This window comes from Oncorhynchus tshawytscha, linkage group LG07 (genome assembly GCF_018296145.1).
Source record: "Oncorhynchus tshawytscha isolate Ot180627B linkage group LG07, Otsh_v2.0, whole genome shotgun sequence".
Lineage (NCBI taxonomy): Eukaryota > Metazoa > Chordata > Actinopteri > Salmoniformes > Salmonidae > Oncorhynchus > Oncorhynchus tshawytscha.
In genome coordinates, this window is record NC_056435.1 from 48906592 (window position 1) to 48925429 (window position 18838).

Genomic DNA, 18838 nt, shown 5'->3' on the forward strand with positions numbered 1-18838 from the left:
CAGGGAGTACAGGAGGGGGCTGGGCACTCACCCTTGTGGGGCCCCAGTGTTGAGGATCAGCGAAGTGGAGATGTTTTTTCCAACCTTCACCACCTGGGGGTGGTCCTTCAGAAAGTCCACGGCCCAATTGCACAGGGCGGGGTCGAGACCCAGGGCCTCAAGCTTAATGATGAGCTTGGAGGGTACTATGGTGTTGAATGCTGAGCTGTAGTCAATGAACAGCATTCTTACATAGGTATTCCTCTTGTCCAGATGGGATAGGGCAGTGTGCAGTGTGATAGCGATTGCATCATCTGTGGACCTGTTTGGGCAGTATGCAAACTGAAGTGGGTCTAGGGTGGCAGGTAAGGTGGAGGTGATATGATAAGGGGTAAGTCAAGTCCTGTACAATGCTTTAACCGTATCATACAAATTATCCTTAAAGGGACTCTGAACATTCCTCAGAATACTTTGTCACCACTCACGTACGTCAACGTGTTAGTGTGCTAGTTGTATATTATTATTTTTCTATTCTTACTTCAAATGATCATCATAATAACCCATTATACTCAATATTATGTTACTTTATCTATAATAACCCATTATACTCAATATTATGTTACTATAACTCTAGTAACCCATTATACATTTGTGTTACATCACAAATTCCTCATCTAGATTAGTGTTCTATTCATACAGGGGTTTAGATATTTACACTAGCTCGGAAATAGTTCTCTCTTCTTTCATTTCCCCATACATAATACAGTTATACATCAAACTTCAAACTCCACTGATGAGACATGTTATCCTCATATAATCTAAAGTCATGTTATCCTCAGAAACATGTTATCCTCGTTACCAATGAGACATGTTATCCTCGACATTAACAAAGTATGTTTTCCTCCTTACTAATGAGACATGTTATCCTCCTTACTAATGAGATGTTTTCCTCTGAGATTTCTGAGATGTTATCCTCCTTACTAACAAGACATGTTATCCTCTGAGACATGTTATCCTCTGAGTTTTCTGAGACATGTTATCCTCCATTGTAGATCCAACGGCGGAGTTGGCCAGACCTTAGATAACGTTACTAATCAGCTCCCACAGAACTGGAAAACTCAGCTCAAAGAACTGGTTGTTGCATTCATTCACCTCTTTCACACATAAGCTAGTCCCTTGACAGCTCTCATTCACTCAATACTTAATAGCTAAATTTCAATATTCTTATTATCCATACTTCAATCATATTATCCAAATTCCAAAAGTCATAATTTCAATCATTTGTTATCCAAATTTCAATCAGCAAAATTTCAATCAAGTTAATATGTCATATCTCACAATCACACACCTTTCACATCCACTGAGTACTATTCCCAAATACACCAGGTAATTTCCTCATTAACCACGATCTCCAATGATTCTCTCTGTCATTACTTGCTATGCACATAAATAACACCCTGTACTCAAAAATACCTAGTGTTATTTTTTATGGCTGCAGACCACATAGACATTTCTTGTAAATGCCTACAGACAGCTGTCAGCGGGGCTTTCCATGGTACCGTTACGCGCTCGCTCTAGTCTTCTCATTAAACTAGTGAATAGTCTTCTCTCTATAAGACTGTGGGTACCTTTTTATGCATTACTCACCTTGATTTTCTTTTTACACAGATTCGTTTAAATTGATTTACTGAAATCAGTTGCCGTCCCTTAATTCTTCGTGGATGATGTGACTCCTCCTGGGCAGATCACAGTAAGAGTCTGGTCTGGGCGGGTCCTCGTCCTCTTTTGGTCAGACAGCAATTTCCCTCACGCTTCATAAAATGCGCCACCGGTTTTCCTCGCAGACCCCCACTGGAAAGCTCCACAGGCAGAATCAATCATGCTGTTCGTTGACGCCAAATTGTTGTGGAAAAATTACACAGGGGCACTCAATGTCAATTTTTCTTTTTATATTTATTTCTTAGCTTGAAAAAGTGGTAGAATTGGCTAAATAATTTACCCTACAATGACTCTTGATGGCTATTTCTTAAAAGTTTCCAACAGCATGTCAAGCAGAACTACTAAGAACTAGAACAAAACCATTGCTGATCCAGGCACAATGGATCTAGTGATCCAAAAGATGACTGATAACATTACTAAAGTGATCGATGTCAAGATAGGAATGGTCTTAGAAGCAATAACAGGCCATTCAGCCAAACTACAGAAGGTTGTCAAGCATGTTGATGAGGCGGAAGGAAGAATTGCTACTGTGGAAACTTCAACTACACCAATGGACACTAAGATAAAGACACTTGAGAAACAGGTGCATGAAATGGCAGAGCACATTGATGACCTGGATAATTGAGGACGGAGATGCAATTTCCTGGAAATTAACGAAGGGACACACTCAGTTAAATTCTTTGAGGAATGGATTCCTTGGTGCTGAATCTGATGGTATTCAGCACACAGGACCAAGGGTCTCATTCTTCAAAGACTACTCCACGGCGGTTGTACGAAGGCGTTTGATGAGGTGAAGAACTAACTCGAGAGAATGAAGATAGACTACTCACTTCTGTACCGTGCCACATTGTAGATTATGGTCAACAGAACGCCTAAGAAGCTTTACACACCGGAAAAGGCTGCTGCGTTTATTGACTCTCTCGGATAAATAACTTTACGCTGTGGCTTTGCAGCATTGGATAACTTCACTCAAGTCTGGTCATGAAGCAGTGACGTGAGTTCTCAAGTGCTCTTGTTCAGTAACATTATTTGTATTCTTTTTATTGCTACAGTAACTGCCATCATAGCTCAGACTGAGATCTGTGTGAATCTACAGTGCCTTCAGAAAGTATTCCGACCCCTTGACTTTTTTCACATTTTGTTACGTTACAGCCTTATTCTAAAATGGATTAAATAAATCCTCAGCAATCTACACAGAATAACCCATAATGACAAAGGGAAAACATGTTTTTAGAAATGTTTACAAATTCATTATAAATAAAAAACTGAAATAGCTTATTTACATAAGTATTCAGACCCTTTGCTAGGAGACTTGAAATTGACCTTGCATGCATCCTGTTTCCCATTGATCATCCTTGAGATGTTTCTACAACTTGATTGGAGTCCACCCGTGGTAAATTCAATTGATTGGACTTGATTTGGAAAGGCACACACCTGTCTATATAAAGTCCCACAGTTGACAGTGCATGTCAGAGCAAAATCCAAGCCATGAGGTCGAAGGAATTGCACGAAGAGCTCAGAGACAGGATTGTGTCGGCACCGATCTGGGGAAGGGCAACAAAAATTGTCTGCAGCATTGAAGATCCCCAAGAACACAGTGGTCTCCATCATTCTTAAATTAAAGAAGTTTGGAACCACCAAGACTCTTCCTAGAGCTGGCCACCCAGGCAAACTGAGCAATCGGGGGAGAAAGGCCTTGATCAGGGAGGTGACTAAGAACCCAATTGTCACTCTGACAGAGCTCCAGAGTTCCTCTGTGGAGATGGGAGAACCTTCATAAAGGACAACCATCTCTGAAGCACTCCACCAATCAGGTATTTATGGTAGAGTGGCCAGACGGAAGCCACTCCTCAGTAAATGAAAACCTGCTCCAGAGTGCTAAGGACCTCAGACTGGGGCTTAGATTCACCTTCCAATAGGACAACGACCCTAAACGCATGGCCAAGACAACACAGGAGTGCTTTGGGAATAAGTCTCTGAATGTCCTTGAGTGGGCCAGCCAGAGCCTGGACTTGAACCCAGTCGAACATCTTTGAAGAGATCTGAAATAACTGTGCAGCAACGCTCCCCATCCAACCTGACAGAGCTTGATGATGGAACAAAAAAAAGAGACAAAAACACATCATTTTATTTGTATTATCTTTTGCCAGATCTAATGTGTTATAGTCTCCAACATTAATTTCACATTTCCACAAACTTCAAAGTGTTTCCTTCAAATGGTATCAATAATATGCATATCCTTGCTTAAGGTCCTGAGCTACAGGCAGTTAGATTTGGGTATGTCATTTTAGGCGAAAATTTGAAAATTTGAATAAAAGGGTCAGATCCTTAAGTTAAGAAATAATTTTTTGAAACATGAGTTTGGCAAGTCTGTGGCCCCAGACTCATGCGATGGTGCCTGGAGAGCAGGCCAGCAGCGAAGAATATCCTCTCCACACTTGCAGAGCCACTGGGGATGCTTAACACCCGTTTGGCCACTCTTGCTAGGCTGGGCAGAGATGCATAGTTGTTTTTTAAATTTTTCTATAGGTTTTTAGGCAAAATAACCCAATCAAAATGGAAAGCTCCTTGAACGTAGGAATATGTCTGGCCTACTGGGCTAAAATCAATTATGGCCTATTGAGCAGCGCTCAACGTTGGACTCTCTCCTAACACAGGATGCTGAAAAGAAAATAAGATTTGTCAGGCAAAAGCTTTATGAACATGGCGATAAACCAGGAAGATATTTGGCATGCCTAGCTAAAAAGAAAGTAGACTCCCATTCAACTGTTTCTATTACTGATTCTGATGGCAACCATTTATATTAAAATAAATCGATAAATTAGTAATTTAAGAAATGTTTTGCAAATCTTTATGCCTCAGAACTGGCAAATGATGCACCCAAACTAATGGAGGACTTATTTTCTAAGATTGAGCTCCCTACTATTTCCGAAGAACAAAGCTCTCTCCTTAATGCCCTTATTTCCAAGGTAGAATTCATGTTTGCAATTGAGAATCTGCAAAAAAAAATTTTTTTTTAAATGTATCCTTCTTTAACTAAGTCAGTTAGTTAGTTGAGAACAAATTCTTATTTTCAATGACAGCCTAGGAACAGTGGTTTAACTGCCTCTTTCAGGGGCAGAACAACACATTTTTACCTTGGGGATTTGATCATGCAACCTTTCAGTTACTAGTCCAACTCTCTAACCACCTGCCGCCCCAAAATGGCAGGGCACCAGGACCAGACAGGTTTTGTAGTGAGTTCTATAAAGAGTTCCATGGCCTGATCCTTGATCCAACTCTGAGGGAAGCTAACATATCACTTATTCTCAAAAAGGGGAAATGCCCAGAGTCTTGTTCCTCGTACAGACCTATTGCCCTTCTGAACGTGGATAGAAAATTGCTATCTAAAATCCTTGCTGCACGACGAGAGGACTTATTGCCACTAATTGTGAAAGGGGACCAAAATGGCTTCATTAGGGGAAATAACTCATGTAATAATGTCAGGCGGCTTCTTAATATTTTTCAAGTTCTTAATGTTATTCAAACCTATCAACAAAGTGTTGTGGATGGTCTTGTGCTCTCCGTAGATGCTGAAAAAGCATTTGACCGTGTGGAGTGGTCTTACCTATTCTTTGCACTGACTAAATTTAGTCTAGGTGACAACTTTATAGAATGTGTTAAGGTTTTATATGATGACCCTCAGGCTGATGTCCTTACTAATGGGCTAAGGTCAAATAGCTTCTCCACACACAGAGGTACTAGACAGGGCTGTCTTTTGTCCCCTCTCCTATTTGCGCTCGCTGGCCGAGGCCATCAGAGTAACGCACGCTATATAGGGTCTGCTCATTGGTGACATTCATCATAAAATAAGCTTGTATGCTGATGATGTTTTGATATTCATCTCTAGCCCTGAGACTTCAATTACATCTCTTGTTAATATTATTGAATTATTCAGTGTATTCCCAGGCTACAAGATTAACTAAATCAGAGGCTATGCCACTTGGTAGTTTTAGCTTTGTACCTACTACCGCTCCCCCCTTTCCTTTTAAAATGGTCTCCCTCAGGTTTAATGTATCTGGGTATTTTTGTAACTCCAAAATTCTAGCAAATGTACAAAGCCAATTTTGTTCCATAATTTGACACAATAAGACAGGATCTGGAGTGCTGGAACTCTCTTCCGATTTCATTATTGGATAGAATATCCCTGTTGAAAATGAATATTTTACCTAGACTACTTTACCCAATCGAAATGATCCCAGTCGTACTTTCCAATAAGGTAATAAGATATTTAAAAGGCTGGTTAAAGTTCTATGGGGACTTGGATCTGCCCAATATGAGGTTTTATCAATGGTATGCCCACTTAAGTTATATTTCTGACTGGATTACAAGTGATGACGCCTCTATTTGGTTAGATATTAAGACTTATTTTTCAACAAAAAAAAACTTGCATAATCTTTTATTTTTCAGAAGCTTCAAATCTGTAAAAGATTTCTGCAATAATCCCATCACACTTAATACACTCAAAGCATGGAGGTCAGTTCAACATTTTTTGGGAAGGTCCAAACTAACCTCTGCTCTTACCCTGATTCTTAACAACCCATATTTTGGACCAGGATTGCTGGATGCTGGCTTTAACATTTGGTTTAATAAGGGTTTAGGCAGACAAAATCATTTATTTACTGATAAGATGTTATTGTAATTTGAGCAGATGAGAAACAGTGACTCCCAAAGCAGGACTTTTTCTGCTTTCTACAAGTTGGACATTATATTTTGAAGAGCACCACCTTGATTGGCAACCCTGATGTGTCTGTCATTGAAATAATGTTTTTTTTCTTACAAAGGAAAATGTCTGTAAGTGTATTTTATGATGCTTTAAGGTCCTTTTCTACTGTTAACACACAGGGGGTCAAGCGAGTGTGGGAGAAAGAATTGTCTGCTACTATTGACGAGGTGACATGGGAGGACATTTGGCGATATGCAAAAACAAGATCTGTAATCGTACTAGAGCAATCCAATTAAGAATAATACACATATTGCATAGATCCCTGAATCACATACATGCTTTTAGCATGCTCTTCCTCTTCTCCTCAGTGTCTCAAATGTAAAACTGATACAGGCAACCTAACACATTGTTCCAAAGTACAAAGGTACTGGTCTAATGTTCTTCAAGAAATCCTAGGGCCGACCTAGAATTGGACCCAGTAACTTTACTGTTGGGTCTCCCTAATAGGCATGTTACTTCTGTGGGTAAGAGGAGGCTTTACAACATCCTTACCTTCGCAGCGAGGAAAAACATCCTCTTACAGTTGATTAGTGACAAGGTCTCTTCTATTAAAGATTGGCGTAAGATAATATTTGAATGGGTTCCATTTGAATATTTGACTTGTACATTACATTCTAAAATAGACAAGTTCTACAAAGTTTGGGGACATTATTTTATTTACCTAGAACCTGATTTATCAGCTATTATGCTGCAAGGATTATGCTGCAAGGATTTTCTTAGAATGTCTCAGGATTACACTGTATGTTCCATGTATTTCACATAATTCCTTTATTTAAAAATTTGTTTAATTTCTGTCTCTGTTAATTAAATTTTTGTTCTTTGTTATTCTTATTTGATCTTTGTTACTGTATCTCTTAATGTGGGAGACAATTGTGAAATTCCAATAAAAATACTATTCCAATAATTACTGTAAAAAATTACCATGCACAATGTAATCATGTCTGTCAAAATGTGTCAAATATGTACGTTAAAAACACTGTGTGTGTGTGTGTGTGTGTATATGTGTGTGTGTGTGTGTGTGTGTGTGTGTGTGTGTGTGTGTGTGTGTGTGTGTGTGAGAGAGAGAGTATCCCCAGTGCTTAATTTGTAAATCGGGAGGTGCCGGAACAAAAAGTGAACGTGAGAGGGCGGTGACCTCGGGAGTGCTGAGGTACCGGAACGCATGAAAAAAACTAAATCACCTTTATAATAAAGCATTGCATGCATATCATCACATTTGAGTAGTTGCATAGAACAGTAGAGTAGAGGCACCTACAGAAGTTGCAAACATGGGGAACATTTTTATTAGCCCACGGTCTGGGAAAATGTTGGCCTTTTATAAATGCATTTCATGCAATTATACGTCATTTTACATGTCTGGAGACAATGGCAGAATCTTTTTTAATACCTCAAAAATTATCCAATTGCCAGGCTACATTGACTGACAAACTGAGAAATTGAGATCAATAAAAACGACCTTGTCTTGAATCCATCAATAGCCTAGGCCTAGCTGTGTGAAGACACACATTGTAGGATAAAATCTGAGGAGGAAATTATAGTCTTAAAAATGGTTTCCAGTTTCACTGACTCACCCAATGATGCGCAACTCACTCGCTGGTGATGGCCGATGTACACGTGCCAAAAGCCTATATCTCTCTCTTTTGTAAAATAATATAAGTTGATCAAATATTTTGGTAGCCTACAGCATAGAGTCTTCTCTTTTCAGCATTAGCCATGCTTTCCACCCTGTGTTATCCCTCGATTGGATTCAGTGCTGATTTTAGCATGTACAGTGTATTCGGAAAGTATTCATACCCCATGACTTTCCCCACATTTTGTTACAGCCTTATTCTAAAATTGATTAAATAAAACATTTTACTCATCAAATTACACACAATAACCCATAATGACAAAACAAAAACTGGGTTTTCTTCTGCAAATGTATAAAAAAAAAATATATGTAATCAGAACCCTTGCCATGAGACTCTAAATTGAGCTCAGGTGCATCCTGGTTACATTGATCACCCTTGAGATGTTTCTGCAACTTGATTGGAGTTCACCTGTGGTAAATTCAATTGATTGGACTTGATTTGGAAGGGACACACCTGTCTATATAAGGTCACACAGTTGACAGTGCATGTCAGAGCGAATACCAAGCCATGAGGTCGAAGGAGTTGTCCGTAGAGCTCCGAGACAGGATTGTGTCGAGGCACAGATCTGGGGAAGGGTACCAAAACATTTCTACAGCATTGAAGGTCGCCAAGAACACAGTGGCCTCCATCATTCTTAAATGGAAGAAGTTTGGAACCACTAAGACTCTTCATAGAGCTGGCTGCCCGGCCAAACTGAGCAATTGGGGGTGAAGGGCCTTGGTCAGGGAGGTGACCAAGAACCCGATGGTCACTCTGACAGAGCTCCAGAGTTCCTCTGTGGAGATGGGAGAATCTTCGAGATGGACAACCATCTCTGCAGTGCTCCACCAAACAGGTCGAGCACTGGTCTGATGAAACTAAGATTGAACTCTTTGGCCTGAATGTCAAGCTTCACGTCTGGAGGAAACCTGTCACCATCCCTACGGTGGAGCGTGGGGGTGGCAGCATCATGCTGTGGGGATGTTTTTCAGTGGCAGGGACTAGGAGACTAGTCAGGATCAAGGGAAAGATGAATGGAGCAAAGTACAGAGAGATACTTGATGAAAACCTGTTCCAGAGAGCTCAGGACCTCAGACTGGGGTGAAGGTTCACCATCCAATAGGACAACGACCCTAAGCACACAGCCAAGACAATGCAGGAGTGGCTTCGGGACAAGTCTCTGAATGTCCTTGAGTGGGCCAGCCAGAGCCCAGACTTGAACCCGATCTAACATCTCTGGAACGTCCTGAAAATGGCTGTGCAGCGAAGCTCCCCATCCAACCTGACAGAGCTTGAGAGGATCTGCAGAGAAGAATGGGAGAAACTCCCCCAATACAGGTGTGCCAAGCATGTAGCGTCATACCCAAGAAGACTTGAGGCTGTAATCGCTGCCAAAGGTGCTTCAACAAAGTACTCAGTGAAGGGTCTGAATACTTATGTAAATGGGATATTTCAGTTTTGTGTTTTTTTGATTAGTCATTAAGGGGTATTGTGTGTAGATTAATGAAGGAAAATAACAATTTAATACATTTTAGAATAAGGCTGTAATGTAACAAAATATGGAAAAATCTTGGTGGGGCAAACTCCCATTATTATTTTTTTATACATGCCAGCAAAGTCACTGCACAACACAACACAACACTAAACAATACATTCATTAGACTATAACAGTGAAAAACGGTGCCCGCAAGCTGTTAGGGCCTACATAAAGCTGTCCCAACAGCAGAGTCCCAACAGCCGTTCCAATGCCTTACCACTATTATAGCTGCCTTGTCTTGCAACGAAACAGTTAATTCAGCCGTATTAATTGCCTTTAAAAAAAGTCTGACTTGCCTAAACAAATGTGGTTTCTACTGAGAATTGAGATGTACAAACTATGGCATAAGGGGACGACGAGCGGATAAAAGGCAATCCGTAATTTCGATTAAGACATTAATTAATGAGCTAGGACATATTTGGACTCACCTTGTTGTGCTCACTTGAACAGGAAGGTGTTGCTGCAGTCCTTCGTGTGGGGCAAATTTTGTCATTAAACTTTGTCATCAAAGTCTGGCATTCTCTGGATTTATGGTGTTTTCAAGACAACTGGGATCTTGGAAAAACAAGATTGAATCATGATGTTAGTGATCCTGTACACCCGCACATTGACTCGGTACTGGTACCCCCTGTGTATAGCCTTGTAATTGTTATTTCATTGTTGCTCTTTTATTTTTTACTTTAGTTTATTTAGTAACAACTTTTTTCTTAACTCTTATTTTTTGAAAAAATGCATTGTTGGTTATGGGCTTGTAAGTAAGCATTTCCCGGTAAGGTCTACACCTGTTGTATTTGGCGCATGTGACAAATACAATTTGATTTGATTTGAAGTCAGAGCTCTAGAAAGAGGCCCAGATCCCGACTTGGAATTGTGAGTTGGATGACCATTCAAAATGTATTTTCCCAGTCGGAGCTCGGTTTTTCCCAATTTCAGAGCTGTCATGAACTCAACTGAAGTCAGATTCTCCAGAGTTTCCAGTTGTTTTGAAAGCGGCTGGAATGACAGCACGGCCAATGTTGAATGTTTATCCTTTTAAGCTTGGAAAAGAGACCCTTGAGGGTTCCCGAGTGGTGCAGTGGTCTGGCATCTCAGTGCAAGATGCGTCACTACAGTTCCTGGTTGAAATCCAGGCTGTATCACACCTGGCCGTGATTGGGAGTCCCATAGTGCAGCGCCCAATCGGCCCAGCATCGTCCGGGTTTGGCCGGGTTAGGCCGTCATTATAAATAAGAATTTGTTCTTAATTGACTTGCCTAGTTAAATAAAGGTTCAATAAAAATAAAATAATAATAATAATTCAACCCGGACTTGGACCAAACATCCAATCCACTGAATAGCAGGCTAGTGTTTGCTTTGCAATGCTTGCAGTTAGCCATAGATTCCTTCCAAACCACTCATTGTTGAATTTGTGATTTCCAACTTGTTGTGTAATGTTTATGTCCAATGGCCAATGAGCACCGATACATTTTATCTATAACTTCTCTTCATAATTTCTCTTCATATGACAAGGGTTGAAAAGGATTTGCCAGTAGATTGTCGACTTGATTCTTGATGATGACTTCAAGCTTGCAAGCTAAAATTTTGGAAGTATGATGTTGACATGATCAGTCCAATCAAATCTACTGTACATATAACATGATTGGACATAATTTTATCTGTGGTCAATGACATTGAGCCTACTTTAATGGCCACTTCTAATGTAACTCTATGGCAGCACCCAAGAGGCTTAAATTTTCGAGCTCTCCCTGTTGATTTTGCGGTGACATAGTGTCCCCATGACTGACAGAACACTGAGCCAATCATGGTGCAACTAGAGAACATGGCCAACCCCTATGCTCCGTATTTCCCTTCCAACCCCACCATCACAGACAGCACTGAGCTAGGCTGAAACGCCTGCATTTTCGAGCTGCCTTACTCAAGAAAGCAAACATTAGACCATGTTTGTATGTGGCTTTATTAACTCAATTATGTTTATTTTTTTATTTTATTTTGTACATTGTTTGCAAACTGGTATGTGACACGCATTCATGGGAAATTAATATGCTTTAAAAAAATAATGAATGAATGATTGGTCGCCAATGATTGTATTAGAAATATTGCGGAAAAACGTATTTAAAAAAAAAAAATTACTGACAGATATGCAGCGCGTTCCCGACTGTAGGCTATTCCTTGTTATTGGGCTACAATCAACAGCTAGGCAATTTTTTAAAAAAAGCTATTGATCCTCTGTGGCTAAATTATAGGCCTTCTCATGGTGTAGTAGGCTATTTTGAATGATTTAATTTATTTCTGAACAAAGCAGTACTTCTATAATTTTGGAAAATGTATATAAATTCATCAGGGGTGCTGAATATTAGGCCCTGGCTGAAAATCTACTTTATCACATTATGTTTTTTGTGGGGGCAGGAGAATTAACGAAGAGGCAACTCGAATTCACTTTGATCGCTTTTATGAGAATTCTTACATTGCAAAACGTGAAAATAAATGTTCATGCCACAAGAGGTACAGGATATAGCCAAATACACTACTGGTCAACACCTACCCATTCAAGGGTTTATATTTATTTTTTACTATTTTCTACATTGTATAATAATAGTGAAGACATCAAAACTATGAAATAACACATCATGTAGTAACCAAAAAAAAGTGTTAAACAAATAAACAAATATTTTACCCACCCTTTGCCTTGATGGCAGCTTTGCACCCGCTTGGCATTCTCTCAACCAGCTTCATGAGGTAGTCACCTGGAATGCATTTCAATTAACAGCTGTGCCTTGTTAAAAGTTCAATAGTGGAATTTCTTTCCATTGTAATGCGTTTGAGCCAATCAGTTGTGTTGTGACAAGGTAGAGGGGATATACAGAAGATAGCCCTGTTTGGTAAAAGACCAAGTCCCTATTATGGCAAGAACAGCTCAAATAAAGAGAGAAACGACAGTCCATCATTGCTTTAAGACTTGAAGGTCAGTCAATCTGGAAAATTTCAAGAACTTTGAAAGTTTCTTCAAGTGCTGTCGCAAAAACCATCAAGAGCTATGATGAAACTGGCTCTCATGAGCACCGCCACAGGAAAGGAAGACCCAGAGTTTCCTCTGCTACAGAGGGTAAGTTCAGTAGAGTTACAGGCCTCAGAAATTGCAGCCCAAATAAATGCTTCACAGAGTTCAAGTAACAGACACATCTCAATATCAACTGTTCAGAGGAGACAATGTGAATCAGGCCTTCATGGTCGAAATGCTGCAAAGAAACCACTACTGAAGGACACCTATAATAAGAAGAGACTTGCTTGGGCCAAGAAACACGAGCAATGGACATTAGATCAATGGAAATTTGTCCTTTGGTCTCGAGTCCAAATGGGAGATTTTTGGTTCCAACCACTGTGTCTTTGTGAGATGCTGTGTGGGTGAACGAATGATCTCTGCATGTGTAGTTCCCACCGTGAAGCATGGAGTAGGGGGTGTTATGGTGTGGGTGTGCTTTGCTGCTGGAACTGTCTGATTTGTTTAGAATTCAAGGCACACTTAACCAGCATGGCTACCTCAGCATTCTGCAGCGATATGACATCCCATCTGGTTTGGGCTTAGTGGGACTATCATTTGTTTTTCGACAGGACAATGACCCAGCACACCTCCAGGCTGTGTAAGGGCTATTTGACCAAGAAGGAGAGTGATGGAGTGCTGTATCAGATGACCTGGCCTCCACAATTTCTGACCTCAACCCAATTGAGATGTTTTGGGATGAGTTAGGGTGCAGAGTGAAGGAAAAGCAGCCAACAAGTGCGCAGCATACGTGGGAACTCCTTCAAGACTGTTGGAAAAACATTCCAAGTGAAGCTGGTTGAGAGAATGCAGAGTGTGCAAAGCTGTCATCAAGGCAAAGGGTGGCTATTTGAAGAATCTCAAATATAACACTTTTTTGGTTACTACATGATTCCATATGTGTTATTTCATAGTTTTGATGTCTCCACTATTATTCTACAATGTAGAAAATCAGGGGATGTCCTGACAACTGACAACTGATGCACAAATGTACAAATGTTCCCATGAAACGTGTCTAGAACTTTAATATTTTAAGTTCTGAGAACATGGCAACCATGTTCTATGTACACTGTATATAGAAAAGTATGTGGACATCCCTTCAAATTAGTGGATTCGGCTATTTCAGCCACACCCATTTCTGACAGATATATAAAATTGGGCACACTGCTATGCAATCTCCAAGCTCCGTGACTTTCAAAGTGGCACCTTCATAGGATGACACCTTTCCAACAAGTCTGTTCGTCCAATTGCTGCCCTGCTAAAGCTGCCCCGGTCAACTGTAAGTGCTGTTATTGTGAAGTGGAAAAAACTAGGAGCAACAACAGCTCAGCAACAAAGTGGTAGGCCACACAAGCTCACAGAACGGGACCGGCGAGTGCTGAAGTGCGTCTCTCCTTAGATGCAACACTCACTACCAAGTTCCAAACTGCTTCTGAAAGCAACGTCAGCACAAGAACTGTTCGTTGGGAGCTTCATGAATTGGGTTTCCATGACCGAGCAGCCGCACACAAGTCTGAGATCACCATGCGCAATGCCAAGTGTCGGCCGGAGTGGTGTAAAGCTCGTGGAAATGCGTTCACTGGAGTGATGAATCACGCTTCACTAACTGGCAGTTGGGTGAATTTGGGTTTGGCGAAATCTGGGTTTGGCGGATGCCAGGAAAAACACTACCTGCCCCCCCAAAAAATGTTTTTTACCTTTATTTGACTAGGCAAGTCAGTTAAGAACAAATTCTTATTTTCAATGACGGCCTAGGAACAGTGGGTTAACTGCCTGTTTAGGGGCAGAACGACAGATTTGTACCTTGTCAGCTCAGGGGTTTGAACTTGCAACCTCAGGTTACTAGTCCAACGCTCTAACCACTAGGCTACCCTGCCGCCCCAATTTGCCACCTGTAAAGTTTGGTGGAGGAGGAATAATGGTTTGGGGCAGATTTTCATGGTTCGGGCTAGGCCCCTTAGTCCCAGTGAATGAAACTCTACAGCATACAATGACATTCTAGACGATTCTGTGCTTCCAACTTTGTGGCAACAGTTTGGGGAAGGCCCTTTCCTGTTCCAGAATGACAATGCCCCCGTGCACAAAGCGAGGTCCATATAGAAATAGTTTGTCGAGATCGGTGTGGAAGAACTTGACTGGCCTGCACAGATCCCTGAGATGTTCGACAAGCAGGTGTCCACATACTTTAGTAGTTTGTGACATTGATGGAATATTCTCCTAACACTTAGAAAACTGCACACAGGAATGTTCTTGCAACGTCCCATAAAATGTCTACGACATTAATGTTGTTTATTCTGAGAACATTGTAACCACATTCTAGATAAGTTATATGGAAATGTTCTCAGAAGGTTTTTGCTAACATAGATAGAATGTTCCCTTAACAATTGCTAAACTGGACACTCAAACATTAGGGGAGCATTATGGGTAACATTACAAAAATGTTCTCTCTCTCTAGAATTCACAGGAAGTTGGTGGCACCTTGGGGAGGACGGGGTCATAATAATGGCTGGAATGGAATTAATGGAATGGTATCGAGCTCATAAAACACATGGTTTCCATGTGTTTGATACCATTCCATTCACTCCATTCCAGCCATTATTATGAGGCGTCCTCCCTTCAGCAGTCTCCTGTGCTAGAATTGTTAGCTGGGTAGTGCCTGGTCCCAGGGTTTGCAGGCTTATAGCAACCCTTTACTAACAGACTGGATTCAACAAATCTAGTAATCATCCACACCATGCTTAGCTGAATCAGGTATTCTAGTGCTGGTATGGATCAAAAGTCTAGGATCAAAATATTGGAGTTGTTGTCCATGCCTTCAGGAGATATATAGAGAGATTTAACAGAATACTGTCTCTGTTTTCCTTCTCTGTCTCCTGCAGGGGGAGTTGCTGAGCCCGTGTCGCTGTGATGGATCTGTGCGCTGTACCCACCAGCCCTGCCTCATCCGTTGGATCAGCGAGAGAGGCTCCTGGAGCTGTGAGCTCTGCTACTTCAAGTACCAGGTCCTTGCCATCAGCACTAAGAACCCACTGCAGGTACAGTGTGTGTCTGTGTGTGTATGCATGTGTGCTTGTGTGTTTTTGTGTGTCTACAAGTACTGTCCCCTCCTCAGGAGTTCCATATCAAATCTAATGTTTTGTGTGGATGCTAAGCATATCGTCCCACTCGAATGCTCCCAAAATACTTACAAATATAACAAAACAAATCTTCTTGCCTGTGGCTGCATGACATCAGTGCACAGATAATTATCTCCACCAAAAAGACACACATTGATCCGCCGCCTCTCCTCTCTCCCTCCAACCCCCCTCTTTGTCTCTCTACTTCTCTCTTTCTCTCTCTCTCTCTCTCTCCCCCATCCCCTCTCCCTCAACCTCCCCCTCACTCTCTCCAGTGGCAAGCCATCTCTCTGACTGTGATAGAGAAGGTGCAGATAGCAGCCATTATGCTGGGTTCTCTGTTCCTCATCGCCAGCATCTCCTGGCTGGTGTGGTCGTCCTTCAGCCCCTCGGCCAAGTGGCAGCGCCAGGACCTGCTCTTCCAGATCTGCTATGGCATGTACGGCTTCATGGATATCGTTTGCATAGGTGAGCTAGATGGTTGTATGACGTAGACCTCACTGACATACTGTCAAAGATAAACATACGGTTTTGTGATTGCAATTGCAGGTATGATGTGTAGAGTTGCGTATGAAAAGAAAAGAGAATACTTCCATGCTCCCAGAGTTTGAATGTAGGAATGGGGGTTGAAACGTTCCAGTGTTCCAGTAAGACTTGAGGTGTGTGTGTTAGAGAATGTAAGTGAGAGGTCCTAGCCTCAGTGAGCCTGTGTGATATGTCTCAGCTGAAAATGTACAACCACTTCTGAAGTGCCTTGAAAATCCAGACTGTTTAAATATTTACAGCACACTTGTGCAAAGGTAGCCTATGATACTTTCTGCTTGAAATAGTTTTTTTTCTTACTTTCTCTCCCGTCTCTGCGTCCTTTCATCTGTTTCCCTCTTTGTCTGGCCATCCACATTCTGCAATCTTTCACCTCTCTCTGTCTGCTTGCCTCCCTCCATCTCTCTTCTATTCACCGTCTCTCTGTCTGCTTGCCTCCCTCCATCTCTCTTCTATTCACCGTCTCTCTGTCTGCTTGCCTCCCTCCATCTCTCTTCTATTCACCGTCTCTCTGTCTGCTTGCCTCCCTCCATCTCTCTTCTATTCACCGTCTCTCTGTCTGCTTGCCTCCCTCCATCTCTCTTCTATTCACCGTCTCTCTGTCTGCTTGCCTCCCTCCATCTCTCTTCTATTCACCGTCTCTCTTTCTCCTACCACTTGTATCACTCATGCTTCTCTCACTTTCATACCTGTGCTCTCTCTCTTCTCCCTCTTTCTCTCACTCTCTCTCTTACTCCTCCCTAATTTTCATGTCTGTCTGGATTCTTTCTCCAGGCCTTATAATCCACGAGGGATCGTCAGTATACCGGATCTTTAAGCGCTGGCAGGCAGTGAACCAGCAGTGGAAAGTACTGAACTATGAGAAAGCCAAGGACCTGGGCGACCCCATCAGCTCCAGCGGCAAGTGTGGGGGGCGTGGGGGGCGAAACCCTCCCCACGAAACCCTCCCCACAGCTGTCAGGGTGGGCCGGACAGGCCAGCGTGTTAGGACTATTCTCAACCACCACTGTGGCTACACCATCCTGCACATCCTCAGCCAGCTGAGGCCCAGCAACCCTCACATCAGACCCACATCCAACCGCGAGGTGGTCATGAGGGTCACCACCGTATGAGACCGGACCCAGCGGGGGTGGCGACGACACACATAAGGGCGTGGATGCAGACATCCTGCTCCTGATAAACCCACCCTACGGACATGAGGGTAGGGAGAGCAGCACAGTTAAAGTTACAGTCACAGACAGTAGGACAAAATCATTAAGAAAAAATTAAGAAAGAAAAAAGAAACAGCTCCGATTAAAAAAAAAGCTGGAGGACTTTCTTTCACCAGCTGAATTACATAAAGCATTGTCATTATTCCTGTTCGTCTGTTTTCTAAGAAAAAATTGCAAGTATTATTATTGATTTAGATTTTATAATCGAGAGCAGGTTAAGGAGGAAAAATGGAAAGGGACAATTTTTTACATCTGCCCCCACCAAACACATACCACCAATGATGACTTACATCTCCTCCCCCTCCTCAACCCCCTCTCTCACTCTTCAAGGTGTCTGTGACAGACATTCGCTGTCCACCTGTAACACCTGAACTGTCCCTGTGGCGCAAAGCATACCGGGAACCACCTAAAGAATGAGCAAAAAAGTGCAATAAAACAGTTTAAAGAGATATGATTGACATAGCAAAATAAATGAGATTCCAACATTACAATGCATCTTCTGCAATAAAGAAACATGTACATGTCATGGTGAACCCCTATGTGATGTCACAGCTTTATTGTACACAATGTTTGATATCAATATTGTATGTTGTTCTGTTTTCTTAATTTACTGTGTGAAGTTGTGTGATTGGTACCTGGGAATATTTGAGTATTTGTTGAGGTTAACAATACAAGCTAGGTAAATATTAATAATTAGAGTTGATCAACTGGAACAGATTCGTTTTGTTTGTCATGGTTTGAAATATAGGCCTGGCAATGCTGAGAAGCTGGGGCGGCAGGTAGCCTAGCTGTTAAGTGCGTTGGTCCAGTAAGTGACAAGTCACTGGGTTGATTCTCTGAGCCAACTAGGTGAAAAATCTGTTGATGTGCCTTTGAGCAAGACACTTAACTCTAATTGCTCCTGTATTTCGCTCTGGATAAGAGTGTCTGCTAAATGAATCAAATGTAAATATTTGTATTTATTATGGATCCCCATTAGCTGCTGCCAAAGCAGAAGATAATATTCCTGGAGTCCAGCATTAAGGCAGTTATAAACAATTAAAAACATTTTGCAACAAATTAAGTGTGTTCCCTCAGGCCACTACTCTACTACCACATATCTAGAAAACAAAATATATGTATACGTGTGTGTATAGTGTGTATGTTATCATGTGTGTGTCTGTGCCTGTGTGTGTGTGTCTCTTCACAGTCTCCGCTGTTTCATAAGGTATATTTTTATCAGTTGTTTTATCTGATTGCAATGTTTGCATGAGTTACTTGATGTGGAGTTTCATGTAGTCATTGCTCTATATAGTACTGTGTGCCTCCTATAGTCTGTTCT

At 41.6% G+C, this 18838-nt stretch overlaps 1 protein-coding gene across 1 annotated transcript in view; it reads left to right on the forward strand.

The window, feature by feature from the left end:
- Positions 1-18423, forward strand: part of LOC112254695 (E3 ubiquitin-protein ligase MARCHF9-like) — a 33493-nt gene extending 15070 nt beyond the window's left edge. The window contains exons 2-4 of the mRNA XM_024427478.1: positions 15527-15682; positions 16039-16231; positions 17081-18423. Of these exons, the coding sequence (XP_024283246.1) occupies positions 15527-15682; positions 16039-16231; positions 17081-17418 (687 nt within the window). The 3' untranslated portion in view covers positions 17419-18423. The remainder of the gene's footprint in view (positions 1-15526; positions 15683-16038; positions 16232-17080) is intronic.
- The last annotated feature ends 415 nt before the right edge of the window (positions 18424-18838 follow it).